The following is a 27,372-nucleotide window of genomic DNA, read 5'->3' on the forward strand; positions in this document are numbered from 1 at the left end:
CAGCATATTAGAAAGCAGAGACATTTCTTTGCCAACAAAGTTTTGTCTCGTCAAGGCTATGGTTTTTCCAGTAGTCATGTATGGATATGAGGGTTGGACTATAAAGAAAGCCGAGTGCCGAAGAATTAATGCTTTTGAAATGTGGTGTTGGAGAAGGCTCTTGAGAGTCCCTTGGACCGCAAGGAGATCCATCCAGTCCATCCTAAAGGAGATCAGTCCTGAATATTCACTGGACGGACTGATGTTAAAGCTGAAACTCCAGTACTTTGGCCACCTGATGTGAAGATCTGACTCATTTGAAAAGACCCTGATTCTGGGAAAGGTTGAAGGCAGAAGGAGAAGGGGACGACAGGGGATGAGATGGTTGGATGGCATCACCGACTCAATGAAGATGAATTTGAGCAGACTCTGGGAGTTGGTGATAGACAGGGAGGCCTGGAATGCTGTGGTCCATGGGGTTGTGCAGAGTTGGACATGACTGAGTGAACTGAACTGAACTGAATTTTAAAGTGAGTTTCATAATTTAGATTTTCTTGGGAAAAAGTCATCCATTTCATGATGATATTAATAGCATCAAGCGTTGTTCATCTAATATCCAGTTGCTTTAAGCCCTCCTCTGCTCCTTTTCCTTGTCAAATAATGTGTAACTTAATTACTGTTTTTAAGCTAAGAGTTTTGTGTGTATGTGCTCAGTCACTCAGTCATGTCTGATTCTTTGTGGCCCCATGGACTGCAGCCCACCAGTCTTCTCTGTCCATGGGGTTTTCCAGGCAAGAATACTGGAACAGGTTGCCCTTTCCTTCTCCAGGTGCTCTTTCCCACCCAGGGGTGAACCCACCTCTCTTGCATCTCCTGCATTGGCAGGTGGATTCTTTACCACTAGTGCCACTTATCGGAAATGATTATTTTTAAATTCTGATGTTCGGATTGGGGGTTTTAATTGTTTATTTTTCATTTATAGTTGGACTCAATTATGGTCAAGAAATATTGCCTACATAATTTCTAGGTTATGGAATTTAATACAGTTTTCTTTATAGACTAATGTAAGATCAATTTTTGTTAATGTTCCTCTGCTTAAAAAAGCATATTGCATCTATTTCTGAGGGCCAAGGCCATTTGGTTATTATATAAACATAATTTTCTTATTCAAATCATTTTCCAACTTTTAAAAAGTAATTTATTATATTAAATATTGGTAAGAATCCCAGGGACGGGGGAGCCTGGTGGGCTGCTGTCTATGGGGTCGCACAGAGTCGGACACGACTGAAGCGACTTAGCAGCAGCAGCAGCAACACCTTAAAGGTTCTGACTGTAGATTTTTTTGTTGTTGTTGCTCTGAGCATTTCTTACTCTGTGTGTGTTAATGTGTGTGTATGTGTGTGTGTGTGTGTGTGTGTGTGATATGTTACTTGGCATGTTGAATTAGTCAAGATTTATTTGCAAGAAACCCAACTTGAACTAACCTTAAACCAACAAAAGAGAATGTATTAGCTCATTTATTGGCTCTGCTTCCCCTCTTAGCGTCTGTGTTTTTACCCTTTAATTATTAATTCATTTCTTGATGTAGGCTTTAGATATTTTTTGCCAAAAAATAAAATAACCCTCGTATTATGACATTGCAGAAGTCAACTGTGAAGTGAAGAATGTTGCCTCATGCTACCAAAGGATTTATTAGAGAAATTGAATTGAAATTTCAACACTTGATTTATCTTATATCTTCTAAATGCATATTTGTGATTACTGTCCAAATTTTGTTAAAAATGAGATGAAGTAAACTTATCTTTATAACTTTTTTCTTTTGAGGATAAAGGTTTGCTCAAACCTCTTGAAGTGGAAAGTGGTGAAGTCATGTCATAGGTTCAGTGTGAGAGACGGGAGATAGTCTCATGGCCATCTTTGGAAAATACATTCCACCTCAATAAGTATCCTTAATCTCTCATTAAACTTTTATATTCTTTTGAGTAAACTTGCTTTAATTTGTCACAACTATTGTGAAATTCCATAAAAATGGTTAAAATGAGGTAACTTTGGTGCTTTCAGATCCACCCACTCATGTTCCAAAATAGTCTCCAAGTGTATTTTGTAAATAATTCTGGTTATAAATTAGAATATATGTGAAAGATAACTGCATTTTTCTCTGATTAAAAAGAAATGAAACTTGCTAGAAAATGAACATCTGTGTCCCTGTAAAATCACTGAGTTCAACATTTGTAGGGAGGAACCTGAGTTATAATTGTAACAGTGTTATAGTTGTAGCAGTGTCTGTTCATGTTTCAGGTTAGTGTTTATTAAAAAAAAATTCATTGGAAGATGCATGGAGATTTAAGACTGCATCCTACTATGCCCAGGAGCATAAGCTTACAACTGAAGAAAGCAAAGAAAATTTAGGGAAAAGAACTCAACATCTCAAATATATATTTTATATATACTTTTGGTCCATACTGTATTCTGCGAAATATTGTAAAATGGTTGAATTGAAACATGGCATTTGGAAAAAGAACCACAATGTGGAACACACATTCTTGCATGAAACTGAATACATTTGCATATTTCAAATAGCATAGTTGGTTGCTATTACAATTTTTATTTGATTTTTTCCATCAAAATTTGATTTATATTTTGCTCAGTTCTGATTTCCCAATAATCTTTTTTTTTTTTTTTAATTTGTCTCAACAAACAAAATAATGATTGAGACTGGGCCTTGGAGTCAGACAGACCTGTCTAGCCTCAAAGGAAAAATGTGCCTGTGAAAGTTTGTATTTTAACAGGGAAGCTGGTTGGCTGTATTGCATTTTGGAACCCTTTGGGTACAAAAGGGGCTTCCCAGGTGGCATTAGTGGTAAAGAATCTGCCTGCTAATGCAGGAAATGTAGGAGATAAGGGTTCAATCCCTGGGTCAGTAAGATCCCTTGGAGGAGGAAATGGCAACCCACTTCAGTATTCTTGCCTGGGAAATGCCGTGGACAGAGGAGCCTGGCAGGTTACAGTCCATGGGATCACAGAGTCAGACACGACTGAGCACAAACTGAAATTCTGTCCCCATTTAACACTTACTCACCCCCATCTTGTCCCTGACATCTACCAAAGTACTCTCTGACCCTATGAATTTTACCATGCTATAAGTTAACCTTAAAAATGCATCCCAATATACATTTGTTGTTCAGTCTCTCTGTTATGTCTGACTCTCTGCAACCCCATGGACTGCAGCACACCAGGCTTCCCTGTCCTTCACCATCTCCTAGAGCTTGCTCAAACTCATGTCCATTGAGTCAGTGATGCCATCCAACCATCTTGTCCTCTGTCGTCTCCTTCTCCTGCCTTCAATCTTTCCCAGCATCAGGGTCTTTTCTAATGAGTTGGCTCTTCATATCAGGTGGCCAAAGCATTGGAGCTTCAGCTTCAACATCAGTCCTTCCAATGAATGTTCAACATCAGTCCTTCAACTTTTGACTTTAAATGTATCACAGAAGAGGGGTCATATATACAGGTAAAGGATATAAAGGTTGATTTCCTCTAGGACTGACTGGCTTGATATCCTTGCAGTCCAATATATATTAGGTGCAGACAAATACTGTTTGATTCCATTCATGTGAGAAAGTGTTATTCTTTAGGACCTGATATGAAAATTCCTCTTAGGGAAATTATTGTATATGTTTGGAAGGAGCATGTGGATGATTCATTTGCAGGAACTCCTGGCCTTGAGTGTGTTTGAAAGGCAGATCAGTGTGACGGTGGATGGGGTTTCAGGGGTGGTCCTTGATGTCTCAAAGTGACCATTTGGGAGTTTACAAAGTGACTGAGGAAATAATAGAGCCTGGGAGACTTTGGGAAAGGCACAGTCATTTGCTCCATGTGGACCCCGCAATGCTTCCTGCAGGCAAGCAATACAGTCAAAAGGGCAGTGGCTTAAGAATGAGGGGTTCAAAGACCCTGTTTTCTTTTTTCCCCACAATGAGTCATTCTAAGTCATTTGCGTATTTTCTTTTCTCTTTCCAACCTCCAGGCCATCAAGAAGCCATTGCAGTGTGCTTACACCTGCAGACCCAGCAGACAGTCAATGACACCTTGTGTGATATGGTCCACCGCCCTCCGGCGATGAGCCAGGCTTGTAACACAGAGCCCTGCCCACCCAGGTACGTGCGGTCTTTTGCTCTCTGCAGAGAATCATGCATGTGTATTGAGGCTGAGGGGGGAGTCACCCAAGGAGAACAGAGTTCTCCCTTCTCTGTTCAAGCTATGTGCCAGCCAGATTCTCACTAAGATACACGAATACTGCCAGGTTAAGTGGGAATCCCCTTTACCCGGCCTTTTGTTTGCATCATACATGAGTGAATGTGAACTGGCTGCTGCTGGCAACACCATGAGCTCAGCAGTTTTGTTGTCTCATGTCTGTCCCTTCAGGGGTATTTCTTTGCCTGAAGCCACATCAGGGAACACAGGCTCTGAGGTCAAGTTAGCACAGGTTCACAGAAGGTGCTCTGTCCATATTTGTGGACTAACTGAGTGATCTCCTACTTGTTATCTAGAAATCACACCAGTGTGTTCTCACCCTTCCCACTGACCTGCCAGAGATCTCAGATTATGGGGTGTACTGTTAAGAGTCCCCAAAGAGTGGGCAATGTTGGCTTATTTTTGGTCTCCTTGGCCTGAAAGGTTGACCTTAAAAATTAATCTGCTTCCTCTCTTAAGTCCTTATAAGATGCTGAGGATTTTTATCAGAAGGAAGTGTAGATTTTCCTCATATTTTTCTGTCCGTGGCTATTGTTAGCTCCAGAAGATTATAACTCAGCATCACTAGTTTCTCACAAGACATTCCAAAATCCAGCCCCCAGTTTTTTCCCTTTTCTATCCTTTACCTGTATAATCTTGACCCCTCTTCTGTGATATATTTAAAGCCAAAAGTTGAAAGCTCATTCCCAGTCACCTCCTCTCTTCCTCATTGCCAGATTCTCTTTCTGCCTCTTAGTAATTATATCACCCATTTAATTAGGTACCTGCATTCACTAAAGGTAAGTTTAATTATGTCTGGGATTCTAAGCAACTGAGGACATTTATTATGTCTGTTACATCCAGGGGTAAAGATAGATTTTTATGGTTATTCAGGAAATAATTTGTGCTTCTGGAAGTCTCTTGATCTTTCTGATTTTGATTCCATGAGATGTTTTGGCTGTGAGGAAGAAAGTCCTGTCTTGGTGGTCTCAGGGTGCTGGTGGTGAGGATCCAGTGAGTGAGGGCATCCTGGAGATCCATACTTCTCTGTCCTGCACATGGGTCCTTTCTTTGTGGGTCTTGGTGTCTAACCTGCTCAGTCTTGGAGGAGGCCAGCTTCATCCTTGGGGAGACCACATCTACAGGGAACCAGGCATAGCATTTTATACCCATTACTATATTTCTGACTTAGATTGTCAGCTAAGGAAATATGGGAAACTCCTTTTTAAAAAAAAAAAAATATATATATATATATATATATATCTTTATTTGGTTGTGTAGAGTCTTAGTTGCAGCACATGGGATCTTTCACTGTGGCACATGGACTCTTTAGTTGCGGTGCAAGGGCCCAGTGGTTGCTGTGTGGGCTTAGCTGCTTGAGGCATGTGAAACCTTAGTTCTCTGACCAGGGATCAAACCTGCATCCCCTGCATTGCAAGGAGGATTCTTAACCACTGGACCACTAGGGAAGTCCCCAGGGAACTTCTTGACTTACGTTAGAGCCATTGTGCTGTACTCAACTGAGACGAGGCAGTAAAGACCTACACAGTTACTTTGGTGGGCAAGGCCCAGAAACAGCATAAGGAAATCTTCTTCCCTAGACCTCCTACTTCTGCCCCCAGGTTTACTGAATTCCAGAGTCATCCACACCAGAATACTAGTAGGAAATGGCAGAAGACACAACACAGTAGGAGTGTTAGAAGGTTTCATCTAACTGGGAGTCAGGATGCCCACTGTATCAGCAAGTCTATCCAGAGCGCTCCAAGAACATCAAGTATATGGGAGGTGATGCTGAGATTCTGTCCATTTGGAACATCCCCTTTATCTCAGGGGAAATAGCACTCATGTTAAGTATTGAAAACCTTAGGAATCCAAATTATTCATCTTATGTTTCTCAGTTTTTTCTTAATCTAATATCAGAAGCAATAATTTAGATATTTTTAGAGAAGCTAGTTTCTGTTCTCCTCCCCCCACCCCCACCACATCCCTCCAGTGAGGCTCCGTGAGATGGAAACTACCCGTCTGACCAGGGTGAAGGACAAGGGGAAATGCAGGAGGTGAGAAGCATAGTTTAATATCTCAATCTGTTGTCCCAAGAAATTGGAATTGTGCTCTACAAGGTTTTTACTTTGGTTCCTTCAACTTGAGTCTTGGGATGGGGTAAGAGGAAGAGTTAAACATAAGTAAGTATATTACTTAAATTATAATACATGCTATAAAGAAACAGAAAAAGTCTCAAGAACAAGAGTTGCATAAGGACCTAATGTAGATTGGTTTGGACTGAGGATTGGGTGCAGGCATTCAGAGGAGGCCTCCCTGAGGGTTCTATGTAAGCTGATATGTAAAAGAGGAGTGAAAGTTGGCCAGGGGAAGCATAGAGGAAGGAGTGTTCTAGGCAGAAGTCACAGTATATACAAAGGTCCCAAGGAAAGGAAGAAATTGGTGTGTTCAAGAAACTGGACAGAAAGGAAGTCAGGAGATGACCAGAGATGAGACCAGACATAGTAGGACCATGCCAGGCATTTGGACTTGATCCTGAGAGTTGCTGGGAAGCCATTGGAGCATTTGATAAATCAAATTTACATTTAGGGACTTCCCTGGTGGTCCAGTGATTAGGACTCTGAGCTGCCAATGCAGGGGATGTGTGTTTGATCCCTGGTTGGGGAACCAAGATTCCCAACATGCTGCACTGCATGGCCAAAAAAAAAGAAAAAAAAATGTACACTTAAAAGAGACTGTTCAAACCCTGGGATGGGGAGAACAAAGGTAGAGATATTGAAATCAATTATAAATTTTTAATTAATTACCTTAACCAAAATAGCTAGCCTGCCATAATTCATCTGAGTGTCACCCATTTAAAGCCTGCCTGCATGTGAATCTGAAAGCGTCCTTGGATTGAGTCCAAATTAGATATGTCCCTGACCATTTATCATAAAATTTGAGTCCTGCCTCTAGTGTTTCCTACTCTGATCCATATGTACACATATGACTGTGAAACTGTCTTCTAAATTGGAGAATGGCCGTGTAAACTCCCACAAAAAACCCTCCAGTGACTTCCTTTCCCTGTGGAAAAGCCACAGTCTTTACTTCGCCATATGTATGAGTTCCCTTGGGCTTCCATAACAAAGTTCCACAAGCTGAGTGGCTTAAACAAAGTTCATTGTCTCACATATGGGGAGTCTAGAAACCCCTAGTCAAGGTTGGTTCCTTCTGACAGCTCTGAGGGAAAACCTGTTCTATGCGCCTCTCCTAACTTCTGGTAGCTTGAGCGTCCTTAGCTTGTGGATGGGAGAAGGCAATGGCAACCCACTCCAGTACTCTTGCCTGGAAAATCCCATGGACATGGATGGAGGAGCCTGGTAGGCTACAGTCCCTGGGGTCACAAAGAGTTGGATGTGACTGAGCAACTTCACTCTCACTTTTCACTTTCATGCACTGGAGAAGGAAATGGCAACCCACTCCAGTGTTCTTTCCTGGAGAATCCCAGGGACAGAGGAGCCTGGTGGGCTGCCGTCTATGGGGTCACACAGAGTCGGACACGACTGACGTGACTTAGCAGCAGCAGCAGCAGCTTGCGGATGGCATTCCCTGTGCGTTTTCTTTTTATAATATTTAGGTATTTATTTGGCTGTACCAGGTCTTAGTTGTGGCATGTGGGATCTAGTTCCTTGACGAGGTATGCAACCCGGGCCCTCTGCATTGGGAGTGTGGAGCCTTAGCCACACTCCTGGACCACCAGGGAAATCCCCCGGGGGTTTTCATAGCATCTTCCTTCTGTAGGTCTCGCATTGAAATTTCCCCTTTTATAAGGTCACTGCTCCTATTGAATTAGAGCCCAACATCTGATGACCTCAGCCTAACTCTATCATCTGCAAAGATGCTATTTCCAAATAAGTTCACATTTATGAGTTCTTGTGGTTAGGACTTCAGCTTCATTTTGAAGAAAGCAGTTCAACCCATGAGAGCAGATAAAGTCCTTGGTGACCCTGGTTTTAGGTTCTTGAACCACATTTCCTGTCATGACTTCTCTCACCTTACCACAGCGCGTGTACGCGTGCGCACACACACACACATGCTCATTCACACACACCCAGAGGAACTTGAACTTGCCCAGCAGCCACACTGAATTATTCACTTTGACCCATGCTCCTGCTCATTCATGCCTTCTGGGTCTTGGCCCTCTGCCTGGAGCCCTTATCCATGAAATAAGCTAATACTCTCCCATAAAAGTGATCAGGGGCTCTCTGCTCCTTTGTATATGAAGTCAACAGTGTGAAATGGGATCCTAACCTTGGACACATGATAGGGATGTGTCTTAACAGTGCAGAGAGAAGTGAATGGATCTGGAACATGGAGTAGAGGCCAGTTCTGCCTCGATCAGGACACTTCAGACATGTCCCTTGGCTCTTAGGGCCCAGTTTCTTCATCTGAATGTTGATGAAAGGTGTTAGACTTTATCATCACCAAGGTCCTTTTCAGCTCTAGTCTTTCATTGTTGAGTCATGCTTCAGGTTGCATTTTTCACTCACATCTGCAGGACTCTACCTAGTATTTTTGCAATTATCCTCATGTCTACTCCTGAGTCCTTTGAAATGCTTAGGGTTTGTTTTAGTTATAAGACTACCAGCCTCTGCTTGACCTGCCTAGGAGGCCAAGGCAGGGCTGAGCTTGGTTTGCAGTGCTATCCTTCCTTTGCTCACCAAATTGGAGCAACATCTGACTACAGATCTAGAAACTGTCCCTTTATGCTACTGAAGGGAGCATGCGGGTTTATTCATGCACTAGCCCACAAGCAGGTTCCTCATCTCTCAGCCTCAGCCAGGGGTCTTGCACATAATCTGCCTCGGCAGTCCTGCCCACAGAGCTTTCAAGCTGGGACTAATACAGCACACAATATATCTTGGCCACTTTGCAAAATTAAGGGTCTGTTTTTATGTGAAGAGAAATACTATTCCTCATTTCAAAGTTGCAAGTTTAATAAAGTTTTTGAAGGTTGAGAGTTATTTTGGAAAAAAACCAGCAGAGACAAAGGGTTGATGCCAAAATAAAGGTAAGTTTACAAAAATGTTTTAGGTTCTAGAAACCAGTGGTGTAGGAATAACAGGAACAGGGTGTTGCACAATACTTTCCATACAAATATTTACTGACTCCAAGGGCAATAGCAGTAAAATATCACCCCAGGGTGAAACTTACCAGTGAGATTGGGTTGGACAGTCAGTAGATCTTTATTTACCCAGAGGCAAATGTGTTTGATGTATTAGCCTGAACTCTCCAAGGTGGGGCGTTGTATGTTTATTTGCTCTTCTAGGGTTACTCCCTTTGGTCTGTCCTTTAACTGCTGAGTGTCTGCTATTTATGGAGTTTGCTTTTTCCAGGAGAGAGAAATGGGCAGGGTTACATAATGGTTCCACTAGTCCAAGAAGAGCCTTCTTATTCTGTGACAGGACTCAACATGGCTAGACAGGGAGGTTGGGAGACAAAAGCCAAGAGTAAAATGTTTCTGTACCAACTTGTTACCCAGGTCTTGAATTAAAAAATGCTGTATTCATTGTCTCTTAATAAGAAATTGTTGCCTGTTTCTTGAATAAGAATGGTTCCCCTTCCAGTCCCTTATGTCACCGATCAATTCTAGTAGTTATATACTTTCTTGAAAGACTGACCATCCCAAAGTTGCTCCTAATAACTTACATAGTTAAGCTGAGTTGTTTCAATAGTGCAACAAAACCTTCTAATTTTTAGCTGTGTGGTCTGATTGTCGTCAGAGTATCTACTATTGGTGATTTTCCTCACCCCTAAAGCTACTGGAACTTTGTATACTAGCAGTCTAATTAATAGGTTAACGAATATACTTCCAATTCAGATCATGTTTTAATTTCACATTCTGCTCCAAATACAGATCAGTGATAGCTCCAGTATAAAAAAGGGAAACATCACACCCAGGAAACGGTGAAAATAACTGCATAGGCTGGGAAAGGAACAGAAGAGGGAAGTGGTCAGTGGAACTGGACCTATGGTTCTTCTGGGCTTTAGCCCCACAGCATTTGGGGTCACTGAGAGTTCAGATCCTCTGGGTAACAGAGACTGAGCATCTTTCTTTTAATTCATGGAAAAGGACCCATATTCCTTACTTTTTTGTGAAGAAAAGCTGCTGCTGACCACAACCTGAAGCTGCTCACCTGTGAAGATGAAGGACAGACACAATAGAGCCCTGGGAGCAGATCCAGCCCTGGCTTACCTGTTGGCTCAGTGGTTGGGTCGTCAGTTCTTCATAGTGCTTCTATGCCACATTATCCACGTGGACCTGGTTCTAGCCTGGATACCCCCGAGGGCTCGGTGGAGGCAAACCAAACTGTAGACAGAAAGGGTTAAGAGACAGAGAAAAGGATGAAAGGAGGTGGAGGGAGAGAAAACCCCTTCCAGTTGAGCCTGCAAAATGACATTCCAAAGCATATGAAAAAAATCTAATGCTAATGAAGATAGTTCACAGATTCGCCAAACGAAAGATGAATTTATTACAGAAGACGTTAAAATATAAGAACAATTTGGAAAATAATACAAGTATTCTTGGAATCTTTGGAGTTTGGAGAAGGATACAAATGTTCAGTTCACAGTGTGTGTTGCTCTTGTTGTTCAGTCACTAAGTCGTGTCTGACTCTTTGCGATCCCATAGACTGCAGCACCCCAGGCTCCCTTGTCCTTCACTATCTCCCGGAGATTGCTCAAATTCATGTCCACTGAGTTGGTGATACTATCTAATAATTTCATCCTCTGTCACCCTCTTCTTCTTTGCCTTCAATCTTTCCCAGCATCAGGGTCTTTTCCAATAAGTAGACTCTTCACATCAAGTGATCAAAGTATTGGAGCCTCAGCTTTGACATCAGTCCTTCCAAATGAATGTTCATACTGTATTATTTTAATCCTTTGATTAATATGCTTGTTACTTAGAATTTCTATTTCTCTCTTTTTAAAATTAAAAATATATAATCATAGATTATAATCAAAAGTTTTCTTTACGTTCTAATCCTCTTTTTTACCTTGGAACATTTTAAGTAACATAAGAATTTATTTGTTTCTTAGAAACTTGTAGGAACTTAATCACAAAATTAGCACAATCTAGTCCTTTTCTTCAAAAGTACTTTTTGTAGTTGCCTAATAGCTTATCTATTTCATCAAATTTTCAAATATATTATTAAATTCTCTATATTCTTGTTAAAGTTTGTCTTTTTGATAAGCCAGGAGCTTAGAAAAATATTTTACAGCTGGGGTAAGATTCATGGTTACTAATAATTAAATATCTACACGTTTTAAAATAATCATTGTATACAATTTTTCACCCATCAGATGGGCAGAGCCTTTTTCAAATGATACACGGTCCAGTGGTCGTATGGCTGTAGAAGCCAGGCTCTCTCTACTTCTGGCGAAAGTGTGAATTGAGAGAATCATTTTTGAAGGCAACTTGGAAATATGTACCCAAAGAAACTGCCCTGGTTTTTCATTTTTGCAGATGTTTCATGAGAAAACCTGATTTTTCCGAGATCTTATTGGAAAGGAATCACATTATGTATATATATGTGCTGTAAATCCAATCCTAACATAAAAGAATTTTCTTAGGGATATTCCAAATAATGAATCCAGGTGCCCTAAAAATTTCCTGAAGTGTGCTTTTAAGCATTTAAAATTTCTTTTGACACCTTATATAAATCATCCTTGCTTTGGGGCTCTATTCAAAACAAAACCAAGATTTTATTAATGATATATGGTGGTAGGCTAGGATGGAGAGAAATCTGCTTCTCTTTCACTCCAGATTTTCCTAGACAGGTGAAATCTTTAAGCATTTTTCTGACATGTCTTGCCTTTAAACATTGTATTTCTGCACTCTAATTGCGTTTATTGATGCTATGGATATGGAGGGTGGAGGCTGGAAGTCCAGAGAGCAGCGTGCAGTTGTCCGTGCTCTGGGTGTCCCACTGAGTCCACTGGACAGTGAATTTTGCCCACTTGTTGTTTTGGTACAGGTGGCACATGGGCTCTTGGGGACCCTGCTCAGCTACCTGTGGTGTTGGCATCCAGACTCGAGAAGTGTACTGCCTGCACCCTGGGGAGTCCCCCTCCCCACCTGAGGAATGCAGAGATGAGAAACCCCATGCCTTACAAGCATGCAACCAGTTTGACTGCCCTCCTAGCTGGCATATTGAAGAGTGGCAGCAGGTATGGCTGCCAGGCTTATGATCGTAAGAGCCCTATGTTTCACTAAATCGAAGAGGGCTGAGCCCGTGGACTCACTTCCTTGTGTCCTCCCAGTGTTCCAGGACCTGTGGAGGGGGAACGCAGAATCGCAGGGTCACCTGTCGGCAGCTCTTAACGGATGGCAGCTTCTTGAATCTCTCTGAGGAACTGTGCCAAGGACCCAAGGCCTCATCCCGTAAGTCCTGTGCCAGGACAGACTGTCCTCCACACTGGACTGTGGGAGACTGGTCCAAGGTAAGGGCCATCCCAAATTTACAGCTCCTTCTTTTCTGCTCCTCCTCCCTTTCAGCCTTTCAGTATGTCCTCCCTCAGATGAGAGCTGGGGCTCCTTTGATGTGAGTGGAATGTCCAGGACACAGAATTTCAGGACACATTTACTCTCCGGGTTGTGTGAGTGCCCTGCTCCAGACCCACCCATAATGATTCATTTTCTGTGTTTACTCACTATTACTTAATCTGTACTCATCATATTTCTCCTACACCAAGTCCCATGACTTCTGTCTTTTGAGAAAACCAAAGTCATTGTATCCCAGGATTAACTCAAAATCAGTTTTGTTCTTCTCTGCCTTATGTCTCCTTATATAGAATTTTATTAAACCCTGTCATTTCAACTTTCTGAAAATGTTTCATACCTTTACTTCCTCTGTATTCCATTGATACCACTGCTGAATTTACTCTTTATCATCTCAAGCTCACATTAATTGCAGTAAGCAGAATTCCAAACTAACATTTTAGTGCATATTTAGGACTTAATATAGTCTAGTAGCAATACCCATTTTTCAAGAGGGAGAAATCAAACACAAATAGCTAAAATAGGCTGTGAAGTAGGAATAGAATCCTTGCCTTTTGGCCTTATTGCAAGGGTCCTCTTTTATGTATTACACTGCCCACCTGATTCCCTGTCTCTGTACCATCTTCCCCCTCTCCAAACTATCTTAACACCTCATAGTACTCCCACCACTCCATCTATCAAGTCAACTCCTAAAGGTCTTGTTGCCTGAAAAATCAACTTTCAGTTCCTTGTGGGGCTTTCCTTGAACGGATGGGACTCACATCCCAGCCCCCTTTCTTCTTATTCCAGCTTTTCCAGTCTTGCTTATTCTTTTTAAAATTTTTATTGGAGTATAGTTGCTTTACAATGTTGTGTTGGTTTCTGCTATACCACAATGTGAATCAGCCATACATGTACACATATCCCCTCTGTTGTTTTGGTTTTCCTTCCCATGTAGGTCACCACAGAGCACTGAGTAGAGTTCCCTATGCTATGCAGTAAGTTCTCATTAGTTGTCTGTTTCATACATAATAGTGTGTATATGCCAACCCCCTCACAGGGATCTCTTTGGAAGCTGGAATCTTGTAAGAGATGATGATCTCAAGTCCCACACAGACCTAAGAAATCAGAATCTGCATTTGAATGAGACTCCCCAGGTGCTGTCAGGCACAGTACCCTTTGGGAAGCATTTCCTCACCTGCCCCTTCTCCTTGGGAGAGTTCTTGAACCCTTCAGTGTGTCCACAGTAGGGATTGTTCTGGGCAGTAATGTCTTTGGGCACATGCTGCCCTAACTCAAGAGGAAGAGGCAGGAAAAAGGAAAGATGAGGTATGAGCAGTGGTGGCATGGAAAGCAGGCCCCTGCATCTAGATGTGCCCTCCTCATCTCTTCTTTTCTCCGAGAAAGCAGAGGCCTTCACAGTTCCATCTCATTTACTGGAACAAACTCTTCCCACTGGCCTTTTAGAAAGGAGAGACAGGGGGTGAAACCTTCACTTTCCTCTACTGTTCCTTCTCTCTGTGAATGATGGAATTTGCAGTCGCTGGTTATCTTTCACTAAATGAACATCCATCACTCCGTCGACTCAGGCTTGCCTTGTGTCTTTGCTCTTGTTGATACCCTCAAACCCCCAGACCCAGCTCTGAGCTTCCCTCCTCTCTGACGTCTTCTAGTCTCTAAAATCATACACCATTTCTCAGCTCTAACTCATAATGACCCAACTTTTTTTTTATTGCATTTTAATGGGAAGCTACTTCCTGAGCACCCATATGGTGTTCTCATCTGGCTGATAGTGTCCTTGCAGTCAGTGGCCATGAGATCGCTGACAGGTCCTTGGGCCCTGCAGACCTCTGAGCAGGTAAACATTCTTCCTCAAGTGTCTTTGCAAAGACAGGAGACATGTTAAAGTGTGTTGGAGTCATGATCTGTAGAAAAACTCAGGCTAGCTAAAAGGACAGGAAAAATCATTCACTGGGAGGGATTTTGTTGGGAGGAAGAAAAGGAGACAAAGGAGGTTATCCATCTGAGCTGGGTTGGACCAGAGGCAGATCAGTTTCCTAGGTGGCCATCGTGGAGGCAAGAACAAGCTTGTGCACACTCCAAGAGGTAAGCTTAAGCCCAGTCAAGACATCTGCCTGCACCCAGTCAAGGCCACATATCCAGGAAACCTGCATCTGGAGGAGGAGCAGGTGTGCCCATGTCACAGCTGGGCAGAGCTGGTGTTCAGACTTGGGTCCAGTCAGGCACATGTGTTGCCCTGCAGTTTGTATTTTCCTGTATGGTTCAGCTTTTCTGTTGATATTTAATATTTTCTCTCATTTCTGAGTTACCTTGTTTTGGCAGAGATCCTGATGCCAAATTGCCACCCTCCCTAAAGCTTTCTGCCAGACTCGTCCCTCTGCCATGGGATGGCTCATTCCAGGGCAGTCATCCATTTCATGGTTCTGGATGTGTCCCTTCCCCGTTGGAACCGGCCACTACCCCTGGTCCCAGAAAGACCAAAAAGCCACGCCAGAATTTCCATTTTTCACCATGCCAAGCCTCTCAGGCTGCAGCTGTAATTCACTCACTCTGTTCATGGCATGTTTGGGCTTTGTTCATTCATTGTATCATTCCTTTTCCCTGATTTGCTTAGATCTGAACCAAGTTTTATGTGGAAAGGAGCCCCAACTCTTATGCTGCTTTTGTAGCTACAAGAAAGGAAAGTTGACTCTTCTATGGGGCAGTCATTCCAAAAGTTGTCTCGTGGTCCCTCCCGCTGCCTGAAATCCAGTAGCCTTTCCTCATTCTTTGTTCTCTGTGCTTCGAAGGAGCATTTGGCCATTTCACCCACTTTCATCATTCTCCTTCAGGATATTCCTTGGTGTTTTTTATTTTTCCTGTTTACGTGACTGCATGTTTTGTATTGGTGTGTCTTCTTCCAAATCTTCAAAAAGCTCAGTGTTTGTCCCTTTGATTTTTATCACTGTATTTACCCTCCAGAGATGATTCTGTGATGTGACTTCTTCTCTGACTTCTATAGGTGATTTTCTGTTTCTGGGCACAGTTTCTGATTTTCTCTTTGATACCTTATCCTTAGCTCTTCAAGTAGGATAGATCCTCAAGCAAAGGGACACCCTCATCCCATCCAGCTTCCCCACCTACTTCCTGTCTCTGTCCATGTAGCACTCTTTCCAAAACCTGTGATCATCTCTGAGTTCACCTCCTGTGTTCAACTACCTATTCCTGCCAACTCTTTCAATTCTTGAAATCTGTCCGTATGCTAAATAAAAAGGAAATGATCTCTATACATGAGACATTTTACAAAGTACAGCTCAAGATATGCCCAGGATACGTGAATTTCCAAACATGGCTTTCCAGTTTTCAATAGATGTTTTATTTATGACTTATGAAGGGAGTACTCCAACACGTGTTAGAGCCAGTTTGTACTGGCTTTTGAGAACCAATTGTGATCTCATCCTTCTGTGTAGTCAGTGATATTCCAATAACGGCTTGACATCAGCCATGATGGGAGTATTTACACCACAGAAATTGGCAAATGTTACAATCAGGGCCCTTTTCTCCATGAACCCTGTTGTAAAATATGTACTAGCACACAATTGCATAAAAGTGTTTTCCAGACACACACACACACACACACACGTACACGTATACTATCTTATCGATAAGACAGTTTCAGCTTACTGATAAGCAGGTATATAGGATGGAAATGCCCTTATTTGTGGACTTAAATAGAGAGACTTGTAGAAGCTTCTTCTGACTTGAATATGCCTGTTGCCACAGCTCTGCATCCTCACAGTCATTTACTTAGCACTGCTATGATTGATTACGGGCTTCCCTGATAGCTCAGTTGGTAAAGAATCCACCTGCAATGCAGGAGACCCCGGTTTGATTCCTTGGTCAGAAAGATCTGCTGGAGAAGGGATAGGCTACCCACTCCAGTATTCTTGGGCTTCCCTGTGGCTCAGCTGGTAAAGAATCTGCCTACAATGTGGGAGACCTGGGTTTGATCCCTGGGTTGAGAAGATCCTCTGGAGAAGGGAATGGCTACCCACTCCAGTATTCTGGCCTGGAGAATTCCATGGACTATATAATCCCATGGGGTCGCAAAGAGTCGGACTCAACTGAGCAACTTTCACTTTCATGATTGAATGCCCCAGGTACCAGGAATCTGAGACAACCAAGAATATAGGCTTCAAAGGCAGATGGATGAAAAAGGTATGTAAGATGAATAAAGATATCCCATCTACAGAACTATGTGAAAATCTAAGTTTCCCTGAGTCCCAGGAAAGTGTTGTAGAAGATGTAGATTAAGAGTTGGGTGTTAAATGAGTGCCAGACGTGTGGAAATGAGACAGCAGGATGTGCTGGGCAGAGACAAGAGTATATACACAGGTATAGGCTGTGAGCTTATCAATCTTATGTGGCTTAAGATAGAATGAGTTAAAGAAATGGAGGAAGGTGAGAGGTGAAAGAGAGGTGGCAGCCAGATTGTGAAGGACTTTGGATTTATCTCTAACAGTCACTGAGGGCATTGTAGGAGGTGTCTGAATGGAGGGAAAAAAAGGCAGAGTTTTTAGACAGTAGTTCTGAACAATGTGTTAGAAGAAGGAACCTAGAGTTTGAGGGACCTTGTCTGATGAAAATGGAAATAAAAAGAATGAGAGATAATGAGCAGTTGGGATCAATAATCATGGGTGGTTTTGAGTGAGATTTAGCAGAACTAACTGGCAAATTTGGTAATTGAATTGATAAAAATGAGCAAAAAAAAAAAAAAAAAAGAGGAGTGTCCTAGATTTCTATCTTGGGTAATTAATGGACAAAGGTGATATTAACAATTAGAGAAGGAAATACATGCTTGGAAGGTGACTTGAAAGGGACAGAAAATGAGTTGATTTTTTAAATGGGTGTAGTTTGAGGATCTATAAAGGTATCAATAAAGAATTGTAGCTCATGCAAGATCTACAGTAAAGTTATAGTTTTGGGAATCATTAGCGTTTAAGTGGAGAAGGCAATGGCAACCCACGCCAGTACTCTTGCCTGGAAAATCCCATGGGCGGAGGATCCTGGTAGGCTGCAGTCCATGGGGTCCCTAGGAGTCGGACACGACTGAGCGACTTCACTTTCATGCATTGGAGAAGGAAATGGCAACCCACTCCAGTATTCTTGCCTGGAGGAATCCCAGGGACGGAGGAGCCTGGTGGGCTGCCATCTACGGGGTCGCACAGAGTCGGACACGACTGAAGCAACTTAGCAGCAGCAGCAGCAGCATTTAAGTGGTAATTGAACATGGAAAAATGAATGCCTTGATATCAAAGAATATATTGTTAATAGCAGTTCCTTTAAAAATGCTTAGGAGGCTTCCAGTGAAGCAAAATCATGATAGCAGCATAGTTGTTTAATATTCCAAAATCTCTCATTAAAAAAAAAACAAAAAAAAACAGAAAACAGGGCAATTGGAATTGCCAAAAGAAAGGAAAAGATAACAGATAGTAATTTTAATGGAAGTGATATAAGGGGTGGAGGGGCAAACCATATGTAATAGCAAGTGTAGCAAAATTAGAGTTTTTTTTTTAAATAGAGAAGAAACGAGGATAAGAGCCATGGAACAGAGAAATATCACCACAATAAAGTAGTCCAATTCCAGAATAGAAGAACCTTTAGCATGTTGGTCTGAGATAATCAGTGAAACTGAGAGAAGACTCAAGGCTCCTATGTGTGGTTTAGAGCAAGAAAAATCATGCAAACTCATTCAGGGCCTTAAGAAGATTGGAGAGCACTGGTGGAATTCATATCCTTAAGACTGTAGAAATGCACAACAAAACTTGCCAGAATGTTAAGCCAAGCTGAAAAGGAACAAAGGAGTAAAGGAAAGATGTTCAGTTCCTTCAGCTTCTTGGGAGCAGAAGAGTCTGCTGCTGCTGCTGCTGCTAAGTTGCTTCAGTCGTGTCCGACTCTGTGCGACCCCATGGACTGCAGCCTACCAGGCTTAACCATCCATGGGATTCTCCAGGCAAGAATACTGGAGTGGGTTGCCATTTCCTTCTCCAATGCATGAAAGTGGAAAGTGAAAGTGAAGTCACTCAGTCATGTCCGACTCTTAGTGACCCCATGGACTGCAGCCTACCAGCCTCCTCCATCCATGGGATTTTCTGGGCAACAGTACTGGAGTGGGGTGCCATTGCCAAAAGTCCATTTCAAAACTGTGGCCAAACCCTTGAATACTTTATTTTAGCACCAGAGGAGGGAGTCCTTTACAGTGAAATAACTCCCTTGAACACCCCTTTAAGCTATTTCAAAAGTACAGAGAAAAATCTGTTTCGTTTAAACAAGACCAACACCAAACCCCATAGAAGGATACTCCAAGAAAAAAGTATCAATAACGTAGCAACATAATGAAAATTTGACTTTTAGGCGGATGAAAATATAACTTACTATTATAAAATCAGCTAAAAGAAGCTAAGACATCTATAGAAACAAATCAAAAATAGAAAAATTCTGAAATGAGGTGAATAACAGGGGGATGTGAAAAATTAGCTGACAGGGTTCAGGAAAGAATTAGAAAACTAAGGGGGGAAAAGTCAGAAACATAGACTAAACTAGAAGGAACACAAGAATGACCAGATGCAGAATGTGTAATAAGAGAAACAAAAGAAAGGAGAGAATTGAAAATAACTGAAGAAAAACAGAATTCAAGCAAAAATGATGGCTGTGAAAAACAGAGAAAGAAAATCATGTATCTATTATTAGAGTCCTGAGAAAGGAAAACCAAAACAACAGAACAAAACTATAAACAGAAAATTCAAATCACTATATTGAAAGAGCATACCACATACATGGAAAAATCAACCCAGAATGGTCCATATCGAGACATACTCTACTAAAACCACTGGACTTTAATGGTAAAGAATAATGTGTAAGTGTATCTCAGCAAAAGGACAAAGTCACTTATTAGGGAAAGAAAATCAGGTTAGCATCAGACTTCTCAACAATGCCACATCACAGTAGAAAACAGTGGAGCAATATATTTAAAAAAAGAAAATGTGAGCCAAGGATTTTATATCCTGCCCAACAGACCTTCCAATTTGAAGTTCACAGACAAATAGTTACAAAGTTGCATGTGCTCTTCCAGAGGAGTCTACCATATTGCTTTTGATTAATCACAAAGCTTTGGCATAAAGTTGCTATTTTGTAACTTATAATTAATGCCACTGATTCGGTCATCTCCACTCTCTCCACTGTGGACATGTGCAAGTGGCATGCTAACCTTGAACTTAGCAGACACAAGATCATGTAAGATCTCTATCAAGAAAAGGGGTTTGCAACTGATCCTCCCATTCATAGTGGGGATAAAAAGTCAAATATTGATCATTAGAAATGGCTTGTGAATGGTGATTGGCAATTATTTGACTACTGTTTTTATATTATATGGAAAACTCCTAGATGATGATTTGACTTGTTTTTGAAAAATACAGTAAATCCCCTACATACACACCTTCAAGTTGCAAACTTTAAAGGATGAGAATGTGTATTTGCATGTCCAATCATGTAAGTTAGTTCATGGATCTGAGGTACATTGTCGCATGCATGCCTCCTCTACAACTGGTTGTGCTTGTGTGTAGAGTCCTGTACGGTCCTGTGTAGAATACAGTTGTGCAGTGTCTTTATTTCAAGCCCAGGATGTCTGGAAGCAAGCGTAAAAAGCAGCAATGATGTAGGTGGTACTACTGAGCTTTTTCAAGGTACTGTACTGTAAGATTAAAAATGTTTATTTTTTTAATGTATTATTTGTGTGAAAAGTATTATAAACCTGTTGCTATTACAGACAGTACTATATAGCCAATTGTGTTAGTTGGGTACCTAGGTTAACCTTGTTGGACTTAGGAACAAATTGGACTTGTGAATATGCTCTTGGAACCGAACCCTTTCCTATGTAAGGGATTTAATGTACATCATAAGTTGCTAAATGGTAATTTTTATCTTGTTCAAAAGCTTACAAAAAGCTTCCCTTGGCATTGAAAAAATATTAATAATTAGGGCTTTCTGTTAAAGAGAACAATAAAAGCATTTAAAAAATTCCATTCCCCTTCTTTGAAACCCAACAAAAAACCCCACAAAGATAAAGAGAGAGAACACTCTGTCTTCAATGAACAATGAAACAGCCACAAGACCAAACTATAAATTATGAAACACACATGCCAAAGACCATAAAATCTGAACCAAAATGAAAGAGAGAAGGCTGAGGGCTGACAAATATTTCTTCAGGCACGAGCAGGAGGTAGATTTCCCGAGGAGTAAATGTGAGAGTCCTAAAAGGCCTGCTCAGCGGTTCTTGATTATAGACACTAGATGGGGGACCATGTGCTGCCCCTGAAAATACCATGAATGTCCCTCCAGAGCTGTGGGGCAGATGGAGCTGCAGGAGAGACCATGTGTGGAGGCCCTGTAGCCCAGGAAGGCTGCAGAGATGGAGTGGCATGAAGGATGCTTGCTGGGTGATTACAGTTACTTAAGAGACTGTCCCCTGAGTCACCCTAGCCCTTCAAATGCCAAAGTTTGAAGAGAGATGTGGGCAGAGGAAATAAAAATTTGATGACAGACTGTGGAAGACAAGAAACTGATGGAAACGCCCAAGCTCATCCCCTGACCCATGCTATTCACATAGGTGAATGGCCAGCTACATTTAAAGCTCCAGCATAAAAACTAAGCATCAAAACTTAAAGGGGGGAAGTGAAGGATCAGAAGAAGTCAGGGCATGGGGAAAGGAACAGGGAGCAAGAGTCACATGAACAATAGCATCACAATGGTATTAGCCAGAGAAAAGTGTCAAAAAATAGTCTGTGTACTCCCAAGAAAATTATAGTCATGATATCTTGGTCCAGGGTTAGGGGGTGGAGTGGGGGTGGAGGGAGTGGAGGGAAGAGTGGCTCTAAAATGAGATTTGAGTTCAAAAAGAGGTTATAAGTCAACAGAAGGAGATGAAAAGACAACTTGGAATAGTCAGGAGAAAAAACTGAAAAGAAAAATTTTATATAGCAGACATAAAAGTTATTTTACAAGCAACAAAAAATTAAACAACTGAAAACAGAGAGCTATGGTATATAAGCTGGAATGACTCGTTTTGATATGGAAAAGAGTTAAGATGTAAAATTGGTTTTTAGAGGCAGTGATGGATATGGAAGACAGAGGAGATTAAACATGAGTATAATGGGTATTTGTGAGAAGAACAAAACAAGTGGAACAAAAAATATTCAAAGATAATAAGGATTAAACATGAGTGTAATGGGTATTTGTGAGAAGAACATGTGGAACAAAAAATATTCAGAGATAATAAGGAGAATTAACTTCCTCTAATAAGAGCTTTAACCTTCAAATCAAAATGGCATACTATGTGCCAAGAAAATATGACCCACTGATACACAGCCAGCAAATAAGGTGCTGAACTTCGTGGGTTAAAAAAAAAAAAAAAAACAAGAGCAAAAGGCCTCTGAACATAAAAGTCAAACAAACAACAAAAATCTCCTGCCTGGCCTCACACATCTTCTCGGTAGCCTTAGATGCCAGCAGACAGTGAAACTTGCCACAGTTCAAAAGGGAAGGAAAGGGACTTCCCTGGCTATCCAATGGTTAAGACTCTGTGCTTCCAATGCAGGGGACACTGATTTGATCCTTGGTCGGGGAACTAAGGTCCCCGCATGCTGTGTGGCCAAAAGATTAAATAAATACATTTTTTAAGAAAGGAACTATGACCCAAGTATTTTCCTTTTCATTTTGTTTTTTTCTCCATGTGGAAAGGCAACAGAGAGGCAGTCAGATCATCCATGCATAAGTCTGTCTTATGGTATGGGATCAAGACTTTCAGGGTCAAGAAGACACACCAAGATGCCAAGATAACTCCCAGTAAAAAATCCAGAAAGACACAGATCCTGGTGAAAAAAAAAACAGAAGATGCATCATAAATTCATGTAAGGGCAGAATTAAGGCTAATCAGCCAGCATTGGCATCTCAGAACAGAACATACATATCAGAAAATCTTGACATTAGCTAAATAGTTTAACAAAAGCAAATGGAATGTTTGGAGAGAAGAGATGTGGAAATGTGAATGTGCCTGTCCCTCTTCTTAGCAGCGAGTCAATAAATATTCTCAGATGTCAGAATATATCAGTATCAATATCAGGCTGATCAGAAAGTTCATTTGGGTCATTCCAGTACACCAGCCCCATGCATCCTGTATCCTGCATCAAACCTGGACTGGCGATTCGTTTCTTATATGATATTATACATATTTCAATGCCATTCTCCCAAGTCATCCCCCGCCTCCCTCTCCCACAGAGTCCAAAAGACTGTTCTATACATCTTTGTCTCTTTTGCTGTCTCGCATACAGGGTTATCATTACCATCTTTCTAAATTCCATATATATGCGTTAGTATACTGTATTGGTGTTTTTCTTTCTGGCTTACTTCACTCTGTATAATTGGCTCCAGTTTCATCCACCTCATTAGAACTGATTCAAATGTATCCTTTTTAATGGCTGAGTAATAGAGCGATGGTATAGGGAGGGAGGTGGGAGGGGGGTTCAGGATTGGGAACACATGTACACCCGTGATGGATTCATGTTGATGTATGGCAAAAACAATACAATATTGTAATTAGTCTCTAATTAAAATAAATAAATTAAAATAAAAAAGAACATACAGTGAGAAATATCAACTAGAAAAAAAATAGAGATTGTCTTTTCTCCATTGTAAAAAAATAATAATAATAAAGTTCATTTGGGCCAATCCAATAACCACCTGAACTTCTTATTGGTTTCTTTCATCTTCCTTAACTGCAGAGAGTTCTTTGGGGAATTAGTTACTTGAACTCTTTTCATCTTATTTCATTTTTTCCTAATATGCCTAATAAAATTGTAGTAAAACGTTAAATTAAAATTACATGTACACATGTAATTACGATCATCAGCTATCATTTTTATACACACAATGATTATCACATATCAATGTTATTTTATATATAGCAGCTTGGGTGTTTTTTAAAAAGACCTTTCCTTTTATGTTTTTCTAGTTTTTCAATTCTTGGTCATGGGTATATGCCATTTTTAATATTAAAGTTTTTATTGAACTATAATTGGCATTTCCATTTCAGGTGTACAACATGGAAATTCAATGTTTGTATCCATTACAAAAGGATCACCACAATAAGTCTAGTCCCCATACAAAATTGATACCACGTTATCTGTATTATGTCATTTTTTAAAAAGCAAAGTCATGTTAATAAATAGATATAAAAACAAATGAGACATCAACTACAAGGCCCCAGAATCGTATGGCAATTAACTACTAAAAATTAGTTACTATCTCAGAAAAAAGAAAGGAAGTAATCGAAATGTCCATCAACAGATGAATGGATAAACAAAATGTGGTAAATACATATATCATTCCACCATAAAAAAGGAATGAAATTCTGATACCTGCTATGACATGGATGAGCCTCGAAGAATTATGCCAAGTGATAGAAGCCAGACATAAAAGGCCATGTAGTGTATGGTGGTTTCTGCCTTTCGGCTGTTGTAAATGATGCTACTGTGAACATTGGTATACAAACATCTGAGTTTCTGCTTTCGATTATTTTTGGATATTTTTCTAGAAGTGGAATTATTGGATCATATGGTAATTCTTTGTGTAACTTTTTGAGGGCCTGACAAACTTTTCCATAGAGGCTGTACCATTTTATATTCGCATCAGCAGTGCATCAACATTCGAGTTTATCCACATCTATTTTTTTTAATAATAGCCATCTTAATGAGTTTGAAATGGGAAATGGTATCTCATTGGGGTTTTAGTATTTATTTAAAACATACATGTTATCCTGTCTCTGAAATTTTTTTGCTTCATGTTATAACGAAACTATGTCAGTTATAAACATTCATTTAAAATATTCAGTCACAAGATTAAAAACCTTGTAACTATGTGAGATTCTGGCTGTTAACTTATTGTAGTAATCATTTTGCAATATATATGTATATAAATCATTATGTTGTATACCTTAAACTAATACAATATTATATATCGATTATATCTCAGTAAAATTGGAAAAAAAACAGGGCCTCATACCTTACAAAATAGCTGAGGCACAAGCCCAAGAATACTGGAGTGGGTAGCCTATACCTTCTCCAGTGGATCTTCCCGACCCAGAAGTTGAACCGGCATCTCCTGCATTGCAGGTGGATTCTTTACCAACTGAGCTATCAGGGGATCCCACCTTACAAATAGATTTTTTTAAAAAAAGAAGGAAGGAAGGGAAGGAGGGAAAAGAGAAAAGGCGGAGGGGAGGGCAGGGGAATGGTGGGTAGAGAGAAAGTCTCCGAATTCTGCAAGATGCTCAGGCCTGGGAACCGCCCACTTATTGGCACACCTCTGCATCCTGTCTCACTGTGGGAGACATGGCTATTGCTGGGGACGTGTGTCTGCTCTCGCCCCGCTTGACTCTGTCACCACTGTTCTCATTACAGTGTTCTGTCAGTTGTGGTGTTGGAACCCAGCGGAGACAGCAGATGTGCCAGAAGCTGACGGCCAAAGGCCGTCGGGTCCCCCTCAGTGAGACTCTGTGCCGGCATCTTTCTGGACCCCCTCTGGTGAGATCTTGCCAGATGCCTGTGTGCGGGAGTAAGTATGGAAAGTCCACACTTCGTGGAATCTGCTCATTCTATTTTCCTCCTCCAGTGGTTTCATTTTCCATAGAGCAACTCATTTCTAATCTGTAAGTACAGCAAATCAAGTGAACTCAGCGTTGTTATCAGTGGCAAACAGTATAATATTGATGACCAAGGTACAACTCTAAAAAAGTCAGCTTGAAGAAATGTCCACCCTCTTAACAAATGCACCCCCAGGCTTCCTCACTTGGGTTTACACCTCGTTGTGTTCTCCGCTTCATCATGATTTCCCCCACTTACAACTCAGGAGTGTTCCTAGTAGAAGTTAAGCTGAAATACTATTTTGTATTGGTGTATAGCTGATTAACAATGTTGTGATAGTTTCAGATGGACAGCAAAGGGACTCAGCCATACATACATATACATGTATCCATTCTCCCCCAAACTCCCCTCCCATCCAGGCTGCCACATAACATTGAGCAGAGTTCCCTGTGCTATACAGTAGGTCCTTGTTGGTTATCCACTTTGAATATAGCAATGTGTTCCTGTCTATCCCAAACTCCCTAACTACTCCATCCTTCCCCCTGGCAACCATAAGTGAAGTACTTTCTGATTCACTTTGCTAATGATATGTGGGGATTCATCCTATTCAAAGTAGATGAGCTAAGTATTTTTAAATATTCAAGTATCTCTTTTGGATACTCTAATAATCTAAAACCAGCAAGGATGAAAATGTGAAATAGCTTTGGGTTTTAAAGGTGACTGTTTAGATACTTCTTCAGTTTATTATAAATAATAAGCTGAGTATAAAGAGTTAATATTATGGTTTCATTATATCCAAAAGCTAAAATGCATGTAGCAGTCATCTCTACCTTCAGTGTACATGAATTAGTATAGGTACATGTGCATATGCATGTTTCATGTAGGAGGGTGATAAAAAATGAGCGGAGGGCTGCCCCCATGGTAGCTGAAATTGGGCAGCAGTGTGGTCATGAGAAATGGGGTAGGGCAGCAGTCCCCAGCCTTTTTGGCAACAAGAACCAGTTTCGTGGAAGATAGTTTTTCCGTGGCTGATGAGGAATGATGGTTGGGGATGATTTAAGCCCATTACATTTGTTGAGCACTTTATTTCTATTATTACTACCTTGTAATATATAATGAAATAATTATACAGCTCACCATAATGCAGACTCAGTGGGAGCCCAGAACTTGTTTTCTTGCAGCTAGATGATCCCATCTGGGGGTGATGAGAGAGTGATGGGAAGCAGCTGACGTACACATGGAGCTTTGCTCACTCACCTGTGTGACCCAGTTCCTAACAGGCCACCGACTGGTACTGCTCTGTGTCCTGGGTGTTGGGGACCCCGGTATAGAGTCCCTTTCCTGATTGTTTCTCACTGTCTTTAAGTATTCACATAAAAAGGAACACTAACTGCCTCAGGTACCCTCCTGAACTTATGGTAAGAAAAGAAATCAGAAGGTAGTATTATTTTTAATGTTTCTTAGGAAAAGAAATATATGTATACACACACACACACACACACTACTAAGTTTACCAGAAATGTTCCTGAAGAAACTTACAAAACAAAGTAACAATAGTGACTTTTTTTTAAAAGTCATAGCCTTATAGCATTTACTGAGAAATTGCCGGGAGAAATATCAATAACCTCAGATACACAGATGACACCACCCTTATGGCAGAAAGTGAAGAAGAACTAAAAAGGCTCTTGATGAAAGTGAAAGTAGAGCGTGAAAAAGTTGGCTTAAAGCTCAACATTCAGAAAACGAAGATCATGGCATCCGGTCCCATCACTTCATGGGAAATAGATGGGGAAACAGTGGAAACAGTGTCAGACTTTATTTTTCTGGGCTCCAAAATCACTGCAGATGGTGACTGCAGCCATGAAATTAAAAGACACTTACTCTGTGGAAGGAAAGTTATGACCAACTTAGATAGCATATTCAAAAACAGAGACATTACTTTGCCAACAA

The 27,372-nt window shown here is 41.0% G+C and overlaps 1 protein-coding gene and 1 long non-coding RNA gene across 14 annotated transcripts in view; one reads left to right on the forward strand and one right to left on the reverse strand.

Moving 5' to 3' along the window:
- Positions 1–27,372, forward strand: part of ADAMTSL3 (ADAMTS like 3) — a 376,400-nt gene that overhangs the window by 261,358 nt on the left and 87,670 nt on the right. For all 13 annotated transcript variants that reach the window (XR_015149981.1, XR_015149982.1, XR_015149986.1 and 10 more), the window contains exons 17-20: positions 4,004–4,133; positions 12,225–12,417; positions 12,511–12,690; positions 25,240–25,393. Coding sequence is in view for 4 of the 13 variants with exons in the window: in XM_086364278.1 (XP_086220404.1) it covers positions 4,004–4,133; positions 12,225–12,417; positions 12,511–12,690; positions 25,240–25,393 (657 nt within the window). In the remaining 9 variants the exon portion in view is untranslated. The remainder of the gene's footprint in view (positions 1–4,003; positions 4,134–12,224; positions 12,418–12,510; positions 12,691–25,239; positions 25,394–27,372) is intronic.
- LOC147349575 (uncharacterized) lies at positions 9,416–10,558 on the reverse strand. Its single transcript, XR_015149998.1, has 2 exons — positions 10,445–10,558; positions 9,416–9,665 (listed from the first exon to the last, which is right to left on the reverse strand). It is a non-coding gene; the product is annotated as an uncharacterized LOC147349575 (long non-coding RNA).

This window comes from Bos grunniens, chromosome 21 (genome assembly GCF_055505025.1).
Source record: "Bos grunniens cultivar Pamir isolate PY7600 chromosome 21, Bosgru_T2T1.0, whole genome shotgun sequence".
Taxonomy (NCBI): Eukaryota; Metazoa; Chordata; class Mammalia; order Artiodactyla; family Bovidae; genus Bos; species Bos grunniens.